At 40.4% G+C, this 24,895-nt stretch overlaps 1 protein-coding gene across 3 annotated transcripts in view; it reads left to right on the top strand.

Moving 5' to 3' along the window:
* The window catches only part of CSMD1 (CUB and Sushi multiple domains 1), a 1,238,710-nt gene that overhangs the window by 805,026 nt on the left and 408,789 nt on the right, over nucleotides 1-24,895 (top strand). For all 3 annotated transcript variants that reach the window (XM_089531085.1, XM_089531084.1, XM_089531086.1), the window contains exon 8: nucleotides 18,977-19,064. In XM_089531085.1, the coding sequence (XP_089387211.1) occupies nucleotides 18,977-19,064 (88 nt within the window). The remainder of the gene's footprint in view (nucleotides 1-18,976; nucleotides 19,065-24,895) is intronic.

The raw sequence follows: 24,895 nt of genomic DNA, 5'->3' as shown, positions 1-24,895 counted from the left end.
TATATCAAGCAGAATTTAGTAGAAAAAGGTTCTGTCTCTCAATCTCCCACCCTCGAATCTCTCCACAATAAAGAGCAAGAATGTCATATTCTTACTGTATTATTCTTTAGAGTGTGTGCTTTAGTGTCTTCTAGAGATAAACGTCACTAGCTGGTGGCTTGTACTGATACATTATAATAATATAGATTTTCAGTATCGTTGTTTATTTGTATCTGGCTGTGGCAGAGATTTTCTTTTCTTTTGATAGTTAAGCCCTATGCACATTTACTTGGAAGTAAGTCCTATTGTGTCCTGTGAGTTTTTCTCCTTCACAGTATGATTAGAATTGCTGCTTTAATTGTTCCATTGTAGGAATGAATGCTTTTCCTTATACTGAGGCTGACTCGCCACTGTGTATGGATCCTAAGAGAGGTAAAATTTATTGAGCTCTCTTGTGGATGATGTTACTGGCCATGGATTTAAACAAGGTCCCATACGAAGGAAGGAAAAAGAATAAAGAAAAAATAGAAAATCATCCCGTACTCCCACCATAGACTGGTAGGGATGCCAGGAGTGTCTTCCAATTTTGGGCTGTTATCCAATTTGGAGACTGATAAACAACTTACCTCAAAGGTGAGCTTTATATGTCCCAGAACTGTTTTACAGCTTACTAAAAATCTGTTTTCGGAGGAACTTCCTGACAGTAGGGGCTGTTTGACAGTGGAACACATTTCTTCCTCGGAGTGTAGTGGAGTCTCCTTCCTTAGAGGTCTTTAAACAGAGGCTGGATGGCCATCTGTCAGGTATGCTTTGATTGATTCTGTGTTACTGGTCATGGACGTACACAAGCGCATATAGTCAGGCAAACAGAGTTCTCACTTTTTACAAGGATTAGCATGAACACCCACCTACTATAGGCATACACCTGATAATTTAGACATTTTCTGATATATAGATATAGATATGGGAATTTGAAGTAGGAGAAAGGAACCCAGTGGATAGACACAAGATTTGATTTAAAAAGCTTGCCTTGCAAGATTTCACCCCATCAATATTGTTTCATGTGTCCATGCAATCACAGCAACTTTTCACATCAGTGATTCACATTCACTTGCATTCTCACAGAACAGCTGCGAGCTTTCATGGGTGAAATGAAAGTCTGTAGGAAGCAGGAGAGCATCCACATCTGATCCACAATTGAAATTGAGATATTGACAATAATCCCATGAAATTATCCAGTTTGACTTAGACAGATTCTATGCAGGCATCTTAAATTTTATTTTTAAAATGTAAACATCCTTTGGTTGGAGAAGAATGGAGGCTGTTACAGGTTCACCTGATGGATTATGTCAAGGTTGTAGCAGTAAGGTGTCTGTGGAGGGATAGGCATATTAAAAAAAACATACCAACTAGAGCACATGTTACTGATAAAAATCCATACTTTATTTACTTTAAAAATAATTATATACTTCCATTCATCCAGAATGTGTCCTAGGGCAGCCCACAAGATAGTCTCTCACATAAGGAAAAAGGGATTTGGAGGAAGGAAAAATTGCTTTGATGTACACAGTGAGGGGGCTGAGGAACACTTCTAACAAATAGTTGGTCTCTTACTACAAACTGCTACATTCATACAGGAGACATATGGCAACTTTTCAGATACACTAGCTTGATGTCCATGTTTTCTGCTGCATTCTCATTTCTGGGACTTCAGATTGTGAAAACCTTCTGGGAAGACTATGGCCTGTTACAGACTGCCAAAATAAAGCTGCTTCGGGTCTCTTTGGAGGTATGCTATTTAAATGATGCATGGGTCCTAAGAGTCCGGAGGTCACACCAAAGCCACACTCCATTCCTAAGCACTGGAGTGCAGCTTTGGTACAGCTTCCAGATTCTTAGGGTGCATGCATCATTTAAACAGCATACCTCCAAAGAGACCCGAAGCAGCTTTATTCTGGCAGTCTGTAACAGGCCAATGAGATTTTCTCTTCTTGCTACACTTTCCTTCTCCAATATCTTCAGCTGTCTTCAAGATCTCCCCAATAGCTGATGGCTTGTACTGTTGTTTGCAATTGTGGTTTGTTAACAAAGCAGGTTTTTGTTATGGCCGTAGGCTAAGATCAGCTTACACCACAGACTTGTACTTATGGTTCTGCAGGGAGTTAGCTATATGGCCAAATTAATTTTCCCTGAAGGAAGTCCTATGAATAGGAATTTCAGGCTGGAATGAAAAGCAGAAGAGGCAGAAGAGTTGAGTCCTGGATGATGGCCCACATCTTCTGACAAAACCGGGTGTCACCTGCAGAAATGCTTTAAGAAAGCTCCCAGACAGGGAGGGAAAGAGGAGTTGTGCCCATGATGGCACTGGGTCTCTGCCTGAACCAGTTGTTATTATTAATCAAAGCAGATTAGGTAAAACCGGAAAAAAGAAAGAGAAAATCCCCATCTGGTCCCAAATGATAACCAAAATAATCTGAAGGGCAGAAGAATGGACTGAGCAAGCTGAGAAAACCTAGGAGGGGAGGAGAAATCCACATACTGTACCCCATGTGTTTCTATGCCTCAGTACTCCAGTTCAAAGAAAAGACAGAAAGAGTATTCAAAAATAGTTGGGAAATTGTTGGAAAATTGACTTCTCAAGTGTCAGAAAACCCTGCAAAGGAGAATCCTTTGCAGTTCATGACTTATTGTAAATAAAAAAAAATGCACATGGTATGCAGAAAAGTAGTTTTCTTCGTAAAAAAACAATTTTGTATCTGCATAGACCTTTTTTGCTCTGGAGAAAATGCTCTTTTCTGTGCAGAACACTTGACAATAAGTGCTGAACTGGGAATAATCTTTGAAATCAGTGCAATTTTCAAGGACTTTCTAACAACAGGGATAAAAATTGTAAAATTATTTGCCCTTGCCTGCAAAATTAAAATTTATGAAAATGTACATCCTTGGCTCCAAGGGAATCTATCTCAATTAATTTATTACGACATACAGCCATCATAAAATAATAAAATGGTTACAAAAATTACCTTACATCCAGTTAGAAACAAGAGGATCTATCCTTTCACCCTCGAGTCTCAATCCAAAAAAGGTGAGTCTAGCAACTAGCAGCCAGTTGTCACTCTTCATAATTGAAGTCAAATTTCATTAATTGAGTAATCATTCAATTATAACTGAGCCCCTGATCAACCTTCAATGGATTCCTCCATCTGTGTCAACTGCCTCTTCTACTTATCCCTGAGGTAGGCTTGCCATATCCCACCTGGGGGCAGGACTTTCCCGGTTTGGGGTGGGTCCGCACAGTCCCGCCCCGGTTTGGCGCCGCCCCCGGGATTGCCCCCGTCCCCGGGTGAGATATGGCAAGCTGAGGGAGGCTTTCCCTCACAGCTTGGGCCAAGGCCTGCAGAGAAAGCCTCTCTGAAGGGGAGGAGTCCCTCCCCGCTTGGGCCCCACTCCTGCCGAGGGCAGGGCCCAGGCCGAGAGGGAAAGCCTCTCTGAAGGGGAGGAGTCCCTCCCCGCTTGGGCCCCGCCCCCACCAATGGCGGGGCCAAGGCTGAGAGGGAAAGCCTCTCTGAAGGGGAGGAGTCCCTCCCCGCTTGGGCCCCGCCCCCACCAATGGCGGGGCCAAGGCTGAGAGGGAAAGCCTCTCTGAAGGGGAGGAGTCCCTCCCCGCTTGGGCCCTGCCCCTGCCGAGGGCGGGGCCCAGGCCGAGAGAGAAAGCCTCCAAGGCTCCTATTCAAATTTAGGGCACAAAAAAATGTGTCCTACATTTGAAAATTTTGTCCTACATTTGTCTCGGTTTGGAAGTCCTGATGAATGGCAACCCTACCCTCAGGCCATTCCATTCTAAGCACGGCATGACTGTCAATGAAACATAATTGGTCCACAGTGCTCTACCTATACAAGTGCTGGATATCTAGGACCCTTTCCACTACATGGATATCTAGGACCCTTTCCACTACACAATTATAGCACTTTGATTTCACTTTAACTGCCATGGTTCCATCCTCTGGAACCATGGGATTGACAGTTTTGGAAGGTTTTGGAAGGATGACTCACCAAATTACAATTTTCATGATTCCATAGGATGCAGCCATATCTGTTAAAGTGGAATAATAACACTATAATTCTTTAATATGAAAGGGCTCTGTACATGGCATCATATAAAGTGGCAAAGTTTACAGAACATGCCTCTATGAGGACATGAAAACAATGTCATGTTACAAACATTGTGCACAGGAAACAATTGTTCTTAAGCATTTAATCTTTTCTTAAAATAGTCCTTAAAGCAAGAAAAATGTTGAATGTTTGCTCCAATCAAATTTTCAATCAAAGGTTTCAATAAAACTTTTACCATTCGCTCATGCATTCCAGCTCAGTGCCTAAAATGAAGAACTCTATTAATTCAGAATTATATATCTACAACAGGTTCATTTTAGAAGTTCATTTCTTTTCAGTATTGAAAAGTATTTTTTTCCCAGGTTAACGTGCCTAAGAATAATCAAGAAACCGAAATGTATGTAACACTGAAAACCATACGGTTAATTTGGCTAGTAACAATATTTTATTTTCATTCTCCTTATTTAGAACTTCTGCCTTGCATACAGACACTAGCATTTACATTTGTCTTTGTAGACAGACACTATATCCATTGTCAAGTCTTGCCTATTTACAAATTTGTCAAACTGAAGACACCTGCCATTTGAAATAAAATCCATGTCCACAATGTACAAACGCTGATGTTTTTCTGTGTTTCTCTATTTGGCTTGTCTGAGGATATTATGTGACAAAGATATCTTAGGGAGATATTTTTGTTCTGTCCCCCACCCTCCATTTCAGTTAAGTAAATACATTCAGTAATATTGTATAAGAATTACCAGCTTCTTCTTGGAACAAATAGGAGATTTGTCCAGAAAACAGATGCCATCAACAATGTCAGACTGGGCTGTGTATTACATAAAAACATAAGAAAAGCCTTACTGGATAAGAACAAAGTCTTCTGGTCTAGGTTTGTGTTCCTGCAATGACCAATCTGTCTATAGGAAGCCCATAAGCAGGATAGAAGCACAAGGATATATGCTTACATTCTCCAGTCGCCAGCATTCAAAAGCAATAAAACAGGTATTTAGATGACTAATATGTGACCATTATGACTCACAGTCATCGATCACTGTACAGTAATTTGTCTGCTCCTCTCTTTTGGAAGATTGGCGGCATCATTACCTGCTGTGGAAGTGACTTCCTAACCATACAGTGTGTGAAAATCTTCTTTTTGTCTGTTCTGAATCTTTTTACCTTCATTTGGTGATCTGGGTTCTATTATTATGAGAGAGGGGAAAAACATTTCTCTGTTCAGCTTGTGCATATTTTTATAGAGCTCTATCATACCTGTTATCACTTTTTATCTAAGCTAAAAAGCCCCTCATAAGAGAGTTGTCCCCACTCCTTGATCATGGTGATTATATTTTTCCTCACCTTTTCCAGATCAATAATATCCTTTTTGAGCTGAGCTGACGAGAACCATGTTTCAAATGCAGATACACTACAGATTTGTATAGAAGCATGTTTTCTTTTTTATTCCTTTTCTGACAATCCTCAACATGACATTTTCAGACTTTCAGAGTGTCTGCTTGCTGGGTTGAATCACAAGATCGAGGAGGTTAAATTTTTTGCCATCATGAGAAATTTATTAATTCCTTACACTAAATCGCATTTACCATTTTAATGAGATTTTTTTTTACTCTTCTCAAAGTTTCAAGAGTAACTTTATTTTTAAACCAATGTAAAATATTTTTTGTCCTTAGAACACATGACCATCTCATTGCAAACCTCCAAATTCAGAGCAAGTTGAAAAGTACTGTTTCATTATAGAGGCTTGAAGAAACTCTTGGTTGTTAAACATATCCATGTATACTTTCAGTTTGCCTTTCCTCCCCCTTTAACCAGTTGTTGTTGTTGCTGATGCTGCTGTTGTGTTTCTTCAGGTCATTCAAGATAAGGTGACTTTATTCAGAGTGGGTTTTGCCTTTGCCTTCCTTTAAGGCTGCATCTGTACTGCAGAGAAATGTACTTTGACACTGCTTTAACTGCCATGGCTCAGTGCTATGGAATTCTGGGATTTGAAGTTTTGCAAGATATTTAGCCTTTTCTATCAGAGAGTTCTGGTGCCATGACAAGCTACAAATCACAGGATTCCGTAGTACTGAGCCATGGCAGTTAAAATGGTACCAAACTGCATTATTTTTACAGTGCAGATGCAGTCTAAGGCTCAGAGCATATGAATGGTTACTCAGTGGGTCATCATGGCTGAGTGGGAATTCAAATTCTGGTCTCCCAGAGTCCTAGTCCAATATACGCAAACCACTACACCTACCTCTTAAACAGTTACCAATCCATAAGAAGAAAAATATGTATTTAGGGACTGCAATATTTGCTCAGGAGTCTTTAATACGGGATTTTAAGTAAAAAGCATAATGTAAACCAGGTGATCCCTGTCCATATACTTGCTAATGCTGTCAGAAAAATCTAATATAGTGAAAGGACAAGATTTGCAGGAATTTGCAGATTTGGGGAGGGGGGGGCGGCAGAAAATCCATTTTGATTCTGCAGCAAAACGTTTCCTTCTATGAGCTTAATAATTAATACTTTCTACTGCTTTACCCAGAAGAAACATTAAGCTAATTTCCTGGATGCCTGCATTCTTTTCTTTTTTCCTTTTAATAAATTCAGGCTATATTGACCACTTTTAAATCTTCTGGTGCAGAGGCTAGTCTTCCAGACAGGAGACACATTTTTGTTAAATCAGCAATTTGTCATTTGAGATCGTAAATGAATTGCATTTGAATGAATCTCTTTTGGATGTGGTGGTGGTGGTGGTTGCTATTGTTGCAGTTGTTTTCTTCAGTTTGGGAGTAAGGCCTGGGAACTGATATTTTGCCACTGCCACCTGGCTTAATTTTGCAGACTCCCTTCCAAAAATGACACTTCAGGCACAGATATCTGGCCTATATGTGCTACAGTGAAGTCAGAGGCAAATAATTCTCTTCAGCCTTCCAAAAGAGTTCGATGAATCATCTGCATTATAGAAGTTAGGTAGTTTGACACTACTTTAACGGATATGGCTCTACCCTACAGAATTCTGGGATTGATACTTGTGAGGCACCAGCATGCTTTGGCAGAGAAGGCTAAAGACCTTATAAAACTACAAATCCCAGGATACCATAGAATGGAGCTACAGCACTTAATGTGGTGTCATGCATTATTTCTACAGTGTAGAGCCAGGATGTATTTCAAATGGGTGTTTCTTTTTAAAACATGGTTCTTGTTAATGTCATTTTGTGTTAATGTTATCAGCCTCATCCGCAAAAGCCTTTGTATATATGTCCCTTTTTTATTTGTTTAGTATGGATTTGTGTTCATTTTTGCCCTCCTCATTCAGGCAAGCTTTCTGAAGGGAACCTTTTATAACAGTTTCTTGGACACTAGTCCAAAACACGCTGCAGAAATAATCCAGTTTGAGACTGCTTTAACTACCCTGACTCAATGCTAGGGGAATCTGGGAATTGTAGTTTTGTGAGACATTTAGGCTTCTCTATCAAAGAGTTCTGGTGCCACAATAAACTACAATTCTCTGGATTCCCTAGCATTGATCCAAGGCAGTTAAAGTCTCAAACTGGATTATTTCTGTAGTGTGTTTTGGAGCACTGCTCATTAACTATGGCGGTGATCTCTCAGGCAGATACTACAGACATGCTTTCAGAACAGATCTAGTTTATATTTTAAGTGCAAACAGGAACTGTTCTGAAGATTTTGGCAACTGAAGGTATTTTATCAGCTGTCCCAATACATTAAGAAAATCTGGATCTGATCTCCCTGGGGAAAACTCATTTTGTTCTGGAAAAGGTCTGAATGCCTCCAGAATTGCCCATTTTGACTCAGTATTCAGACATCATCTAAAGTGCATGAATTTACATCTCAACCATTTTGTTTCAAAAGGTTGGCACTTAATTAGTTTCATCAATGATAGTTGGTCCCGTTATCTCATTAAGACTTGTTCTTTTGTTGTATTCCTAGAGTATTAGAAATGTAACTGTAATGTAGAATAGGGTAACTGTTGTAATATATGCCAACAATGTGCTGACATTATTATCCTGGAATGAGAGGAAAATTGCCTATTTTATAGAGAAGATCTGCACGTAGAATATTATATTCTTGCCAACTTCTGCTCACTGATATCTCCTGGGACGTCTGTACAAAGTCTTTATTCTAACTTAAACTTGCTCAAGATTATTCCATCTTATTCCACAGTGTGAAGGGAGATGTATGCCTGCCTGACTCCTAGTTAGCTCCCCATAAAATTGCTCAAACCCTTTGAGGTCCAAGAATGTTCCTTCTTCATTCAGCAGGTTATGAAGCTTGAAATGAGGGACACCTCACATAAAATTCAGGTTGCTGCAGAAAAGGTGACATGAACTAAACCATGAAGAGTGACTTGCCATGGTTGCTGGGAAATATAATGGATTGTGTGTGGTATAATCTGGAGTAACCACATGCTTTTGGATTGTAAAATATACATTTATTTAAGTTTCAGTGTTAACTGAATGAGAAGAAGTTTGGTTATGATTTTTATATTGCTGGAAAATAATAATGCCACAATCAAGTAGATTTAGCATATTTAATTAGAATCTTTCAGTGGCTTTCATTGTTTTCAACTTCCAGTTGGCAAATGGTAAGTGTATATAAGAAGATAGTATGCAAAACCTGTGGAAACCCACTAGGTGACCTTGGGAAAGTCACCCTCTCTCAGCCTCAGAAGATGGCAATGCAAGCCCACTCTGAAGAAACTTGCCTAGAAATGCCAATTACAAGTTTGCCTTAGGATCGACATAGGTCAGAAAAGACATGAAGGCACACAACAACAAATGTGAAATCAGGTGAATAACTATAGATATAGAGAATGAGGATATTTTGTGATGCAAACAAATTAGTGGTGTCTGATGTGTTCCATGCCAGTGGGTCAATGGACTGACTACAGGCTAAAGTCTGAACTTTAAAGGAGCTATCCATCCTGTTTCAAGCTTGCAAGTGCCATGGAATTCAACAGAATGAACAAGGGAAAATCCAAACTAGACAAGCATGAAACATAATTGCAGAAAGTAGATAATGTAGTCCAGGGTCTGAATGCTAAAAGTAGTCCAAGCGTGCACCCAATTTGACACCACTTTAACTGCCATGGGTCAATGCTATGGCATCCTGGGATTTGCAGGTTTGTAAGAGCCAGCATTGTGTAGTAGTCTGAGTGTCAGACTAGGACTCTGGCACACCAGGGTTTGAATCGTGGCCCGGCCATGGAAACCCACTGGGTCACCTTGGGCAAGTTCCACACCCTCAGCCTCAGAGGATGGCAATGGTAAACCTCCTCTGAATAAATTTTGCTAAGAAAGCCCCACATTAGGGTTGCCATAAGTCAGAAATGACTTGAAGGCACACAACAACAACAATAACAACAAATACACTTAGTCTTCTCTGTCAGAGTGCTCTGGTGCCATAACTGTTAAATGGTGTGCCAAAGTGGATTATTTCTGCAGTGTGGAAAGAGCCCAAGAAGGGTCCAAAGCCAAGCAGGGGGTTGCTGAAGAGAATAGTCACAAGGAATAAATCAAAAGCCAGGAAAGCAAAAAGCAGCGAATGTCACATGATGCTGAATGGAGATAGTGGAACTGTTGTCTTTAAACAAATCAATTGTCTCAGCTGTATTGATTTATGATTAGCTGTAAATCTGTACAGCTGATCTAATTATCTCAGTGTTTTGTTTTGTTTTTTGAAGCATGCCAACATATGTCCTCCTCTTCTGTTGCTTCTGCTTTAGTCTGTGATGCTCGAAAGGTACAGTATCTCTGGCTCCTGCTTTTCGGGTTCTCAAAGGGATGGTCCAGGCTCTACTTCTATGGCAAAGGCCATCCGGTTACTTCTGGCTCTACAGTACTTGGAGCCTGTTACTTGGACTCTTCTCTTCTTCATTACAGGAGGCTTCCCTCCAAGATAGGACATGACTCTATGCAAAATGCTGAACTCATCTGGTGATAGAGTCTAGGACTTTGGATAATTAATTTGAACTTCAGAATAAATACCAGAGCAGATTTCTGAACAATATCTGTTCAGACCAGAACAGATTTACCACTCCAACTAATAATATGGAAGACATTATCTGCCACTGGAGTGCATCTGCACTTCCAGCCCTGTGAATTATGTGCAATGTCTGTTTGTAAGGGCTATTGTGCCCTAGGTGCCTAAGAAACCAGGTTTGTACTCTTATGGAGAAGGATAAAGTCATCTAAGGCGGGATACAGACCGCCGCTTTGCGGCGGTCTCCCGCCGGCGCCATTTGCTCCGCGAGGGAGCCGCAGCAGTCAAACCGCGCGGCTCCCGCGTGGAGCAAAAAAGAAGCTCCAAAATGGAGCTTCTTCTTGCGGCGCCTTTATGACATTGCGAAGCGCCTGGCGCGGACTCGCGACGTCACAGGCGCCGCGACACGTCTGGACGCTATGCGTCCAGTACGTAAAGATGGCGGCGCCCATGTGGAAGGGGCGCCGCCATCTTGTACGTATTTTATACGTACTAGGGTTAGGGGGGTGCGGAAGCACCGCCCCTTCCTAACCCTAGTACGTATAGAAGACGTACTATATGGCGGTATGTATCCCGCCTAAATAACTTAAATATCTACCTGGTTAGCTAGGCCAGCACATGGGATGAAGCAAATCCTCAGCCAAAGAAAAAAGAAACTCCAGTTGAGTTTTCATACCCCAAATTGAGTTTTCAAAAATGAATGATGCTGTTTTCTTTCTCCCAAGTTCAAAACAAGGATGTGTGGCGGAGATATTTTTCAGCTTTCTAGTAAAGCTTTTAATGTAGCCATTGCACTTAAATTTAGAATAAAATTTTAAAATGTTTTCTACCCTTCTAACAAAAGCATTTGAATTAGATTTTTAGCTTATCGACACCGAATTACAGACATCAACTTTGCACATTCAACTTGCCACTCTGCATTAGGTTGGGAGTGGTAGGCTGCCTAGGTGGAGATGATTTTGCACCCATCTCCTGAGAAGGAAGCAGATAAAGAGTCAAGGAGGAGCAAGGGGCTGAGAGAGTGGTATCTGGGTGATAAGAGTCCAGGACTTTGGATAATTCATTTGAACTTCAAACTGAATGCCAGAAGAGATTTACCACTCCTACTAATATAGAAAACACCATATGCTAAGTCAAGGAGGAGCAAGGGGGCTGCTCTTCTGTAGCCAAGTCTTGGGATACAGCCCATTGGGCAAGAAGGGTTTAGCAGGAAGGAAGGATTCAAGCAAGAAAGCAAGCTGAGATGCAGAGATCTTTCTGGATTCTTCGCTCAAACAGGTATTCTCTCAGTCAATCTCCTGAGGATTATTGCTAACATTTTATTCTCAAATATTTTCTGATATAAACTTCTGGTTGCCTCATTTGTCTTGCACTTTTAACTAAGAACAGAAAAGAAAATTCATCAAAGGACTCTGTTTGCAGTATACAGCAACATACACCTGTTAAATCCCCCCCCACACACACACACACACTCCACTCCCTGTTCTTTTGCCATACATTTGCTTGAGGCACAGGAGCTCTGACAGAAGAAAGAAGCTGGCATGACAAATGTTGCTTAGCACAGAGTGCATCCATGTCATTCAGTTGCACATGATCAGCAGTAATCTTGATTTGTTTCCATGTGTTACTTTTCTTAGGAGTCTTCAAGATATTCAGTGAGTCAGTTCATTTTGCAAAGAGAAGAATTTGTTACAAGATGCCATGCAGCCAGTGTCTGCTTGACAACACTTTGCTGTAGAAAAAAAATGACATACAGAGGAAGTTTTGCTGATTCTGACTGACTTGCTCTGAATTAAAAGTGATTAGATGCTGGAGAAGAAAGATACATCCTCCAGCAGAATGTGGTTTCCCCCCCCCCTTTTTTTTTTAGCAGGATTGTTACTTCCCTTGCCCTTAAAACTTGTGTTTGCAAAAGAAAGGGATTCATCAGATAAATTTCTTTTCAGCATAGATATACAGTGATGGGGAAAACTTTACCTGTTTTCTGTTTTACAAGCAGCAAACCCCATCTGCAGAAATGGGAGGAGTTCTCAACCATAATTCTAGTTGCAAAACTGAGCTTGCATGGAGAAATGAATTATTTTTTTTATAGCCTGGACATGTCATAGGATAGGGACTTCTTAGAAAAAGAAATGTGTGTCATGGGAATTTTGAATTGGGGAGGTTAAACACGTGATTTTAGGTACCCCCAGCATCCCTTTCAGGTTGAGTAATTCAGTCAGGCACAATTCAATATCAGTGTCAACAAATATTGATTGCACTCAGTGTCTTAGGCTATAACTTTTAATGCTCTTAGGCTGTTTAAGGCTACCACCTTATATTCCTTTACCTGGGGATATTTTTATAGCAATGAATAGGACCTACTTATGAGTAGACATGCACTTAATTGTCCTACAAGTGTCAGTGAAGTCAGTAAAGTAAGAAGGGGTCCATCTATGCAGGATTGCAGACTATGGTGTCCTGTTGTTTGTTAGAAATCACAGACATAACCATGTTAGTCTGGAAAATCAGTATACAAAAAGATCTTGGAGCACTTTTGAGATTAACTGAAAGAAAGAAGTTGTAGCATGAGCTTTTGTAAACTTGAGTTTCCTCAAAAGCATAGAGTATAGGTCTGTCCCTGGACCCTCAACACCATGCATCTGTGGAAGTAGACTGAAATCTACAAAAATTTATGCTATTAGCTTCTTTCTTTCAGGCCTCGAGCTCTATATTCAGCATGGGACCGTGGCAACCAGACACTGCGGTCCTGAGGCTGGCCACTGCTATGGTCCACAACAGACTGCTGGCAAGGAGCCCTTTTTTGAGCAACCCTTAGCATTGGGTTTGAGCTGCCTTAGGCCAGATCCAGGGCATGCATCTTCTGAACGCCAAGCCCCTGAATCCTGTCTGTTTCAGGCCTTATTTAGTCTCAAAGATCCTGTTGGACTTCTCAGAGGCATTTGACAGCATCATCCATGATATTCTCAGCCACGTTTCTGGAATAGGACTTGAATAAATGTTCTGTAGTGGATTTGGTCCTTCTTTGGGGATGGGTTATGGATTTCTGTTAGATCTCTTGAGCACTGGCCTGTAGTATCCATCAGGGATCTGTCTTGCTATTTTACTTACAAAAACAATTCTTAGAGAAGCTGTTCAAATATTTGCTTTGAGAACTATCAGTATGTTGATGGCATCTATATTTATTTCTCCTTTCTTCCAAAATTTGAGGAAGTTGTCCTACTTGTAATCCATGTATGATAATCAGTAATGAACTGGATGAAGGTGAACAAATTAACACTTAATCTACACTAGATACTCCTGATCAGGGAATCAGGATACAATGTGCTGATGGGATTTATGCTCCTACTGAAGACACAGGTTCACAATTTGGGTGTAATCCTGGATTCATGCCTGAATCTGAGTTCTCAGTTTTCTGCAATATTTGGCTGTGTACTTGGGCATCTGAATTTAGTGCACCAACTACGCTAATCTCTATAGATATCTGATCTGACCATGGTGACCCATGTTGTCGTTACACCCTGTTTAGAGTACTGTAACATTTTCTGTGTGAGGCTGCCATTGAAAAGAGTTTTGGAACTTCAGCTGCTCCAAAACAGTGTGTTCAGATGGTTTGACTGAGACTAGTTGCAGAGATCATGAATGTCCCTCTTACAACAACTCCAAATGTATTGGTCCATTTGTGGCCATAAATAAAAGTGCTGCATATGATCTATCGATCTCCGTGTTATGACCTATAAATTCCTATATAACCAACCAATCTGAAATACCATTCTCATATCAGGCTTTATGTTCACCTTGTCAAGGTAAGAATTGTGGAATTACATATGCCGAAAAATTTATATGACACAGCTTAATCAGTATGCATTAGGTAACACCATGGGCTGGCAATTAGACACTTAAAACAATTTTCTGCTTATTTGTATGTCTGTTTTTAAGGTATATGAGTATATAGTGCTGTAATTCCCCCCCCCCCCCTTGGTAGTTCCCCCCACATGCATTTACGGGTTTCTTTGTCAAGCTTTCAGCTAAATTAATTGTCCATGATGCCTTTGGAAGAGACATGGAGAATTTATAGCTTTTATTGTTTCAGTGTACAGCTTTTACTGACTGTTTGTCATCTTGTTTCCCCTCCTTCAATGACACAATTGCAAATACCTTATACCATTCTAAATCTGTCATAGCTTTGGGGTGGGCAGCTATACTTTATACTGGATCTCATTTCAAATGTCATATTCTGTTTTCTGTATTGTACTTAGGCCTTTTAAATTCCTTCTGAGCTATGGAAACATTTCAGTGCAATACAGTTGGGTTGTTCTGAAAAGGCAAAAAACAAAACAATGTCCACCATTTTCAAAAATATGTTTTCCAGAGTCCTCTCAAGAGGAGTTTGTATGGCTTGTTTATCAGCTAGAACTACTTTTGATATCAACATCTCTGTTGGTATCGGAACAGCACATGCTTCACTTAAAAGCTTATATGTGTAATAGGAAGAAAAAGAAATTGTGTTATACCGCACTTATTATTTGATTACATTTTGATTACAGTATTGATTGCATTCTCTAAAAGTTTCAGAACAACACCCAGACCTCTATACATAATTCTAACATCTGTTCTTCTAAGGTAGGGTTGCCATAAGTCAGGACCTCCAAACCGGGACAAATGTAGGGCAAATGTAGGACAACCTTTTCAAATGTAGGGCACATTTTATAAAAATGGAGGACATGCGGAAAAAATTGATGCTTTTTAAAAATGTTAATATAAATGCATGTTTCTTAGGCATGATCAAAATGGAGGACATTTGGGCATTATTCCTAGTCAGATGGCAGAAATGGACTTCCTTTTCTGCCCAAACCACCCCCCTCCATTCCAAAACACACACAACAGCACATTTGGGCACTTCCCGTGGCTTTACTTAACATGGCCTCTTGCATAGTTCAGAGGCTTATTCCATAATCAAACCCCTTGAGTTTAACACTTAGCATGGTTTAACATGGCTATGCATATTGAACATGTCAAGGTGGTTTCACAAGAAGTGGATTTGCCGTTTCAGGTTTCTTGCACCAACTCTACTTCTCAGAAGTGTGTACTTAGTCAAGGGACTTTGATTTTTTTTCACTGCACATGAGTTTGTAAAAATCAGAGCAGCTAACATTGGCCATGCCTGAGAGGCTTGCTGATATCAATATCACCATCACCATCATCATCACCATCATTGTCACAACAAGGGAGACTTGTTAGCATTAAAAGCACAAAAAATACACCAAAACCACACTTTGGAAGGTGACACTCTCTCAACTTCAGAAGCTGACTCAAATCACATCATCACCACACTATCCTTGTCGAAGCAAGGGACAATTGTTAGCATTAAAAGCATCAAAAATACACAGAAAAGGCACTTTAAAATGCACTTTAAAAATACAGTTTAAAAAATACAGCTTAAAAATGCACTTTAAAAATACAGTTTAAAAAATACAGCTTAAAATGCACTTTAAAAATACAGCTTTAAAATGCACTTTAAAATACAGTTTAAAAAATACAGCTTAAAATGCACTTTAAAAATACAGTTTAAAAAATACAGCTTAAAATGCACTTTAAAAATACAGTTTAAAAAATACAGCTTAAAATGCACTTTAAAAATACAGTTTAAAATACAGCTTAAAATGCACTTTAAAAATACAGTTTAAAAAATACAGCTTAAAATGCACTTTAAAAATACAGCTTTAAAATGCACTTTAAAATACAGTTTAAAAAATACACCTTAAAAATGCACTTTAAAAATACAGTTTAAAAATACAGCTTAAAAATGCACTTTAAAAATACAGTTTAAAAAATACAGCTTAAAATGCACTTTAAAAATACAGCTTTAAAATGCACTTTAAAATACAGTTTAAAAAATACAGCTTAAAATGCACTTTAAAAATACAGTTTAAAAATACAGCTTAAAAATGCACTTTAAAAATACAGTTTAAAAAACACATACAGTACTTCCTCCTTCTCCTTCTCCTTCTCCTTCTCTTCCTCTTCATCCTCCTCCTCCTCCTCCTCCTCCCTGGCACCAAAAAAGGGCAAAGGAAATGGCCCTTTCCTTTCCCCTCTGGCTGCAGCCCAGCCCAAGAGAGGAGGAACTCCTCCTCCTGAGTCTGGCTGGCCAATGGGGGCAGACTGGGGCTGGAACAGCCCCGCCCCCTGCCAGCCCTCACAGGCTCAGGCCTGGAGGACCCAGCCTGAGGAGGAGGAAGTCCTCCTCATTAGCCCTGCGTGCAGCTCTGCAAGGGCCAGCAAAGGCAACCTCATCCACCCGGGACAAGGAGGAAACCGTGCAGGGACGCCCCCTAGTGGTCAAAACCCGGGATTGTCCCGCCCCCAGCCGGCTTATGGCAACCCTATTCTAAGGGAAACCATTAGATACACGTGTGTGTGTGTGCGTGTGTGTGTGTATCTATAACTATATCTCTATCTTTATTTATTACTTTTGTGATTTTGATAACCCATTGGGTGTATTGTTAAATACAAATACTGTACAATTAAAATATTTAGAAGTGTGTATGTTTTCAATATATGGCTATTACTGGAGGACAGGAGTTTGCAGTAAATTCAAGTTAAATCCCTAACAATATTCTGATAATTTTAATATTGAGGTATGTTACCAAGAAGGTTGTGATATATGCATGCCAGTTTACCTTGTAATAATCCCCATTGAACTCACTGGGAATTTTGAGTAGATTTATATAAGATTGCACTGTAGCATTATCATCTACCCTGATTTCTTTATTAGTTCCACTGACAAATTATTATATTGTATATGGATCAATTTTCTATTGATCAAACTGTTGTTTATTTCACACTCCTTGTCATTGTTAAACAAACAGTTGTGCATTTCCCCCAGATTTTCAGTTACTCTTCCTTCACAGAAAACACAATCTATTGTTCTAAGTTCAGTAGGTGCAGCATGGAAAGCCATGACAAAATCGTGTTATTGTTGTTTTCCCCATGTGAGCCCATTTTTTAATTTTTACATAATACATCCTAGACTGCGAGTCATCCTTGACTACTGTGCAGTTTTGAAGGACTTTCTCACAGTGGGGAGAAAAAATGGTAAAATTATTTGTTACTGCCTACAAGAGTGGAATTTATGAAGATTCACATCTCAAGACAACAATACCAGTTGTTTGATGGCATTTTAGAATGAGTCACTATTTGTTTTACTGATGAGGATCGAAATGAAAACAGCTTGGGAACTTTTCTGGTGTTTTGACATACTCGTACATTGATGTGTTGCAGCATCATTATGGATATGACTGTTAACTGTGGAAAAGGGACATCATTTAGATGAGTCTGTGGCCTGACATCAGGGCAGTCATGTTTTCTCTTCAACAACGGTTGTTAAAGAGTACTATGCCATGATGTAGTGTTCTTCTGCAAAGGCATTTTGGGAAGTTATGATGCCACAAATCTTACTGAGGGACCCATTTTCCCATAACAGTAAGAACAGTTTAGAAATTGGAAGAAAGGGGGGGGGGGGAAGAGGCCAGTGTTCCCCATGATTACAAAAATAAGCCTCCAGCCCTCAAAATATGTAAGGATATTGCCATCCTTCCTTCATACCTTACAGAGGATGTTTACATACATTTAGTACCTAAGAAAGGTCTTTCAAAGGTAGGGAGACATGTTTGGTCCTGCAAGCGTTAGTATGTTAAAACAACAACAGAAAAACTGTTTTTATGCTTTTGAGAACTCAACAGAAAAACACTTAAATGCAATCTGTTCTCTTTATGCAGTGTATTTCATCCACAAGTGTATTTGTGTCTGTGTGTGTGTGTGTGTGTGTGTGTGTACGCGTGCACACACATGCTTCCTTACCTGCCTTTCTGTCTGTCTGTCTGTAGAGTCATAGCTCTCTAAGCCTAAGAAATCTTTACACACAAACTGTGACATGCAGCTGATTTTTGCTGTAATGTGATTAATTTTAATTTATTTTTACTGACCTGTGTTTAACATTCTGGGATTTCATTTTCAGTCCCTAGGGTGACTGATATTACTTAGCTGGTGGTTTGATAGCTCACATAAGTGCAGTTGGTACAGATTGAAGATGTAGTAAATAGTCTAGTTGAGGAGCACCAGACAAAGTTGGAGTGCTCATGCTGTGAGACAGACTTCCCTTATGGCCACGCAGTGGAGAGACCTCTGGCGTTACGTTGGGTGTGTCCATGCGTCTGAGAAGCTCATCCTGCTGATGACATATGCAGGTATAACGGGGTATTTAGTACTTCTAAGGCCCATCCTCTTCTATGCAACAAAAGCTGGTGGGGAAGGCTGCCAGATTCCTCTGTCTGGGCACTGACCAGTTTGCTAAGGGAGGAAGGACCCTCCTTTGGTATTCATAGGTCAAGAGCCCCTAACACCAGGCAATCTCTTACACACATACACATACACACCATCATGTTCTTACATTCCATGGCAGTAAGGCAGAGGTAACAGCTTCTTTCATAACTACCACCTCTACTGCCTCCTGTAAGTATGATGCCACTGCGATTAAAGTCTTGGCCATTGTGTTTAACTCTGACATCAGGGTAACTTTGCTGTTGAAGTCTTTGCTGTTTAAAAACAAAGCCAGGCAATCTTGCTAGTTTCAAGTAAGAAAAAGGAGTCTTGTTTGAATGGAGGAGGAAATTCCCAGCAGAGTGCGGCCCAGAAGAGCAAACTGCATGCCACAGTGGGTGTGAAATAGAACAGCTCTATTAGATTTTTTTTCTGTTTGAATAAGCACAAGGAATGATGCTTTTCACTTTTATGACCCTTTCCCCCCTCCTGAAGCTCTTTGAAGTATATTCAGCTTTCATGACCCAACAATTCATTCTTTTTATATCCACCACAGTGAGTCAAGGTGGGGATGCCGTTGCATCAGACACATGCCCTGATCCAGGAATTCCTGAAAATGGGAAAAGGACAGGCTTGGATTTCAGGTAAGAGTTTTATATAGATTTATGTTTCATAATGTATATTATATGGGACTATATGAAAAGGAGATCCTTAGAAGTGTCAAGATCTATTATAGGTTTATGTGGCTTGCTATAATAATGGTTGAAGAAGGTGAGGAAGGCTTTCAAATTTACAGCACCCAAATTGAGAGGTCCTGTGTAGTGGCAGTCCCTTGCATGCTCCAACTCCCACTAGTTAATGGTGCATGAAATTACTCACACAGAGATTGAAATCTGCTGATCAAGAAATGAACTGATGAAATGAACCTAGGAAGAAAGTTCTCTATTCTTTCAAAACCTTACAGTGTGTGTTCAGTTGTCTGGTATGTGCATAAATGAAGTACACCTTGGAAACTTAGCATGGCATGGCACTTTGTGTTATCTTCTTCTCTTTGGTGGGCTGTTTTGACATGGCCCTTTTGTTTATAATTGGTTCTTTTTAAGAGTCCCATGGGAGTAGTTGTGGCATGAATTCCCATGCCACAAACGGTGCAAGTTGGTGCTGTGGAGCAGACACCAAAAATGACTATATTAACTAACACGATTGGGTGATTGAAGGATTGCAGAGCCAAACCTTGACAATGATTGGTCTTAAAATAATAAATGAAGGGTATAGTGGTGGTAACTAAAATGAGATCATCCCACAAATGTGAGCATTGCAAACAAAGTGGATTATCCCACTTTCAGAATAAAAATAGGTTGAACCAATCAACTTCAGAACATGAACGCAAATTGTGGAACTTAGAAGAATAGTCATGCAGGCTATGCTGATGTTTAACTGTATGTATCCAAAAGGCTAGGGAGTTCACCAGCTAAAGAGGCAAGTCCCATGAGGCTGCAGTTGACTCAGGCCACAGAGGTGGGAAGAGCTGCTCAAAGAAGCAGAAAATTGAGATGATCAGAACACAAGCCAAGGTCAGGTAATAAATGAGATTCCTACTCTGTCATTAAATCAAAGGTGGGGGAGAATTAATGACAGATGGAAAGCCAGCATGGTTTAATGGTTTGAGTTTTGGACTATGACTCTGCAGCCAGGGTTCAAATCCTGACTCCGCCACTGGGTAACCCTGGGCAAGTCACATTCTCTCAGCCTCAGAGGATGGAATGGCAAATCCCTTCTGAAGAAATACGCCATGAAAACCACATGATAGCTTTGCCTTAGGGTCACTATAAGTCGGAAATTATTTGAGGGCACACAACAGCAACAAGACGGGGATATCTGTTTAGCCTTTAAGTGACCCTTTCAGTTAAAAGTGAACAGGGAATTCCAGCGGTGCATTATACCATGAATAGGACTCTAGATAGAGCCAGCCGTCACCAGTCCCGTATAAGCCTTACTCTTACATATGCTGCAGTGATTTTGAAATGTGAAGAAGACTCTTTAGTATTTGCATTCTTGACCAAAAGAGGGGCAGGAGTATCACCCCTTGAGAGATCCAACTGAGGAAGAATAAATCAGCTCCAAATTCTTTATATTTTGTGATTTCATTAGTGACAATGTTTTGGGCAAAAATCAATGGCTAGAATCCTGTTACTAGTCCCAACTGGAGTAAACTCATTGAATTAATTTTTGAAGAATGAGTCAACACTTAGGTAAATCCAATTTGAATTAGTAGTTCTACTCTAGTTGGAATGAACAATGGGATTTAGGACTCTGTTATTATTCTCTGTGTTTTGTGACTTTGAGGGACTATATATATATATATATATATATATAGAGAGAGAGAGAGAGAGAGAGAGAGAGAGAGGTGCAGGAATCCATGTGCCAATGCAAACTATATAAATGTTGCACAGTTTGTATAAACATGGATTTCTGCACAGGGGAAGTGTAGTTTTCCTGCATGTATTTTCTGTGCAAAAGTCCAATATGTTTGCATAGTAATGAGTGAATTTTGCCCAAAATAATACATGTCTTTGTCCAAAAATATATTTTCTTGTAGCATACTTTTGTTCACATGAATGGAATGAAATCCCCAAATACAACAAATACTTGGAAACTGTTCGGAAACCCTGGATTTTTGCAGAGCAGGGAGGAAACTTCCAAAATTATTTTTTACTTGCAGAAATGAAACAAGTAAAGAGTTACACCAGTGTAACTGATAGTTTTACTGCAACTGTGACTTTCCAGAAGGCACAATTTGTTTGATTTGATGTATAAGTTGAGGGTAGATTTTAGGGTCATAATTATTGGATTATGATATGACCTGTGGATAAGTCAAGGTTAAAATTTAAGGGCCTTTTACAAAAGATGTAAAAGATGAAGCAAAGGAAAACTATGCCAAGGAACTTACAAAATTCCAGCAGCGTAACTGTTTGTGCTCACACTGAAGTCTTAATGGATGAGAAGGAAACTATGGTAAATGGTGGCTGTATGTATGATGTGTGAGGAAGGCGACCAGGCATGGATGGGGTTACAAAAATGTGTAAGAATATAATAGCAAGGATTAAGGTACAGCATTAACTCCTATAGAAAAAGGAACCATTCCCTTCTCTGAGAAGAGTCACAAAAGGTGAGAGCTTAGTCCATCCTGGGAAAAACTAAAAGAAGCACGGACTCCCTTTGCTTTTTCAACACTTTTGACGGAAAATGCCAAAGAGCTGCCACCACTGCTGTTTCCCTGCTCAGACATTTAAAAAGGCAGAAAGTGTCACAACAGAGAAAATACAGAGAGGTCTGCTTCTTTTAGGTTCTCCTGGGATGGACTAAGCTCTTGCCTTTCATCACTGTACCTATGCTGCATCCACACTGCAGAATTAAAGCAATTTGGTACCACTTCAACTGCGGTGACTCAATACTATCGGATTCAGGGTAGTTTGTTGTGGCACTAGAGCTCTCTGACAGAGAAGGCTAAATATTTCATAAAATTACAGTTTCTAGAATTCCATAGCATCGAGCTATGGCAGTTAAAGTGGTGTCAAAATGGATTATTTCCGCAGTGGAGACACACCTTCAGAAAAGGGAAGGTTTTTTTTTTCTTTTGATAAGAGTGAAGGCACAGTACTTATAAAGATCCATGGGTAAGTTGGTCCAGGTTTTTGGGGTCATGTTTTTTTACTAAAATCTCTAGACTTACACATGAGTAGATACAGTATAACTCATCTTTCACCCAGTGTGGAATTCAAAGCAGCAACTGACCCCTCCCCATGTTTTCCAAAATCCATTGATAAAAACATTTTCCAGCAACTCAGACATGTTGCCTAGTGCTTTCCATGTCAGTGAATGTGTTCCAGGTTTTAATAATAATAATAATAATAATAATAATAAATTTTATTTCTATTTCCTGCCTCTCCCTGTAGATTGATTACAAATTATTCCAGCAATAAAACATATCATATATATTCAGTAAAAACAATAGCATATTATCAGTACAATAAGATTAATAAAGTACAATTAACTTTCATAAAACATACAGTACTAATGGAGGTGGGATATTTTACAGCAAATTTGGTGGATAGGCTTGCCGGAAGAGATCCGTCTTGAGTGCCTTCTCGAAGGCATCTAAGGTGGTAATAAGGCAGATCTCTTCCGGCAAGTCATTCCATAACTTGGTGGCTATGGCGGAAAATGCTCTGTGGGAAGTTGTTGTTAACCTAGTTTTTGCACTCTCTAATAATTTCTTCCCAGATGTCCTGAGAGTGCGGGGCAGATTGTATAGGGAGAGGGGTTCCCTCAAGTAACTTGGGCCCTAGCCATATAGAGCTTTAAAGGTAATTACGAACTCTTTGTATTGGGCCCGGAAGCTGATCGGCAGCTAGTGAAGAAATTTTAATATTGGTGTTATGTGGTCAAACCTAGATTTTCTGGTGACCAATCTGGCTGAAGCATTTTGAACCAATTGAAGCTTCTGAACTTGGTACCAAGGTAGCCCCATGTAGAGAGCATTACAGGAATGTAAACGAGAGATTACCAGTGCGAGTACCACTGCTTCAAGGTCCTTTTAGTCCAGGTAGGGACGCAGTTGGCATATCAACCAAAGTTGGTACCAAGCACTCCTAGCTGTTGCATCTACTTGAGGTGACAGCTGCAGAGACGGATCTAGGAGTATTCCCAAACTGCAAACTTTGCCCTTTAGGGGAAGTGTGACCCCATCCAGGACAGGTTGGCAAACTTCCCTGCCTGGGCCTAGGGATCCTATCACTAGTACCTCCGTTTTCTCTGGATTCAGTCTGAGTTTGTTTTTATCCAGCCCATTACCGACTCAAGGCAGGCATTCAGAGGAGAGATGCCATCTTTGGTCACTGCAAGAGTCGGAAGCATAGAAAAACATATTTGGGTGTCATCAGTGTACTGATAACACCATGTCCCATTCCTCCGGATGATCTCTCCCAGCGGCTTCATGTTAATATTAAACATCATGGGGGACAGAATGGCACCCTGCGGGATGCTGGATGTCAGTTCCCCAGCCTCACCATCTGGAATCTACCCGAGAGGTAGGAACCGAACCACTGGAGCGCAGTGCCCCTGATACCTAACTCTCTCAGGCGTTCCAGAAGGATCCCATGGTCTGTGGTATTGAATGCTGCTGAGATGTCCAAGAGCACCAGCAGGGTCACACTTCCCCTGTCGATGCCCAGATGGAGATCATCAACCAAAGCGACCATGGCAGTCTCAACTCCGTATCCCCCCCTGAAGCCGGTTTGAAATGGGTCTAGATAATCGGTTTCATCCAAGACGGCTTGTAGTTGGAAAGCAACTGACCTCTTGATCACCTTGCCCAAGAATGGTAGTAAGGAGACTGGTCTGTAGTTATTTCTTATCAAAGGGTCTAGGGAGGGATTTTTCAAAAGTAGTTTAACCACCGCTTGTTTGAGTTTAGATGTTGAGTTTAGAAGTTAGATGGAAACTTCCCCTCCCTAAGGGATGCATTGATTATAGCCTGAAGTAATGTTGTTACTGCATCCCCTCCTTGAGTGGTCAACCAGGATGGGCAAGGATCGAGAGAGCATGTTGTCTTCCTTACACAACTAGGAAGCTTGTCCACTTCATCGGTATTTACAAACTCAAAGTGATCCAGTCTAACATAGTCCATGGAGTCACTGGACATTTTTCTCATTGTTTCTGTTGTAATACCAGCATCAAGATTGTCTCTTATCCGAGAGATTTTATCTGCAAAGAAGTTGTTGAATAGGTCACAGCAGGCTTTTGTTGGTTCTAGAAGAGGGTTCAGGGTGGGAGGTAGCTCTGCTGAACAAGACTCCACTGATGCAATACAAGCAGCATAGAACGAGTTCTTTGCTATGTTGATTGGCACTCCATAGGAGTCAAGGAGAGCCCTATGGCATGTCTTGTCGGATAAGCAGTGATGTTTCCGCCAGTAGCACTCTAGTCGTTGCGTGGCTCGCTTCATTTTCCAAAGATCTTGAGTGTACCATGGTTTCTTATTAGAAAGCAAGCTGGAAAGGACGCTCGGGAGCGATAATGTCTATAGCCCTGGTAAGATTTAACTCTGAACGTTTGAGTTATCCAAGTTGCTGAATCATATACAAGTTCATCAGCTTCAATAGATCCTTTAACCTTCAGACAAAAACCTAGAACAGATTCTCGGCCTCTCTGACTCGGGAATCACCGATTGCTATTGAGCTTTGACATAGTGGTGGCTGGTGACGTATGAACTGCTGTGAAGTTGGTTTATGCGATCAATGATAGCCTCATATTCTTCCCACAATATTCTTAACGTTGGGAAGAATATGATGCTACCATTGATTGAATAAGGCAACCTCATACCAGTTCATCTTCACCACTGCCATAACATTCAGTACATTTCATTCAAGATGACTCTGCTGATATCATCATGCTGCACATCTCTCAATGAATT

Source organism: Sceloporus occidentalis, unplaced genomic scaffold (assembly GCF_023333645.1).
Source record: "Sceloporus occidentalis isolate IW3139 unplaced genomic scaffold, rSceOcc1.0.p SCAF_6, whole genome shotgun sequence".
In the NCBI taxonomy this organism is placed as follows: Eukaryota; Metazoa; Chordata; class Lepidosauria; order Squamata; family Phrynosomatidae; genus Sceloporus; species Sceloporus occidentalis.
Note: the sequence above shows the minus strand (reverse complement) of the source record. Positions and strands in the feature narration are given on the sequence as shown.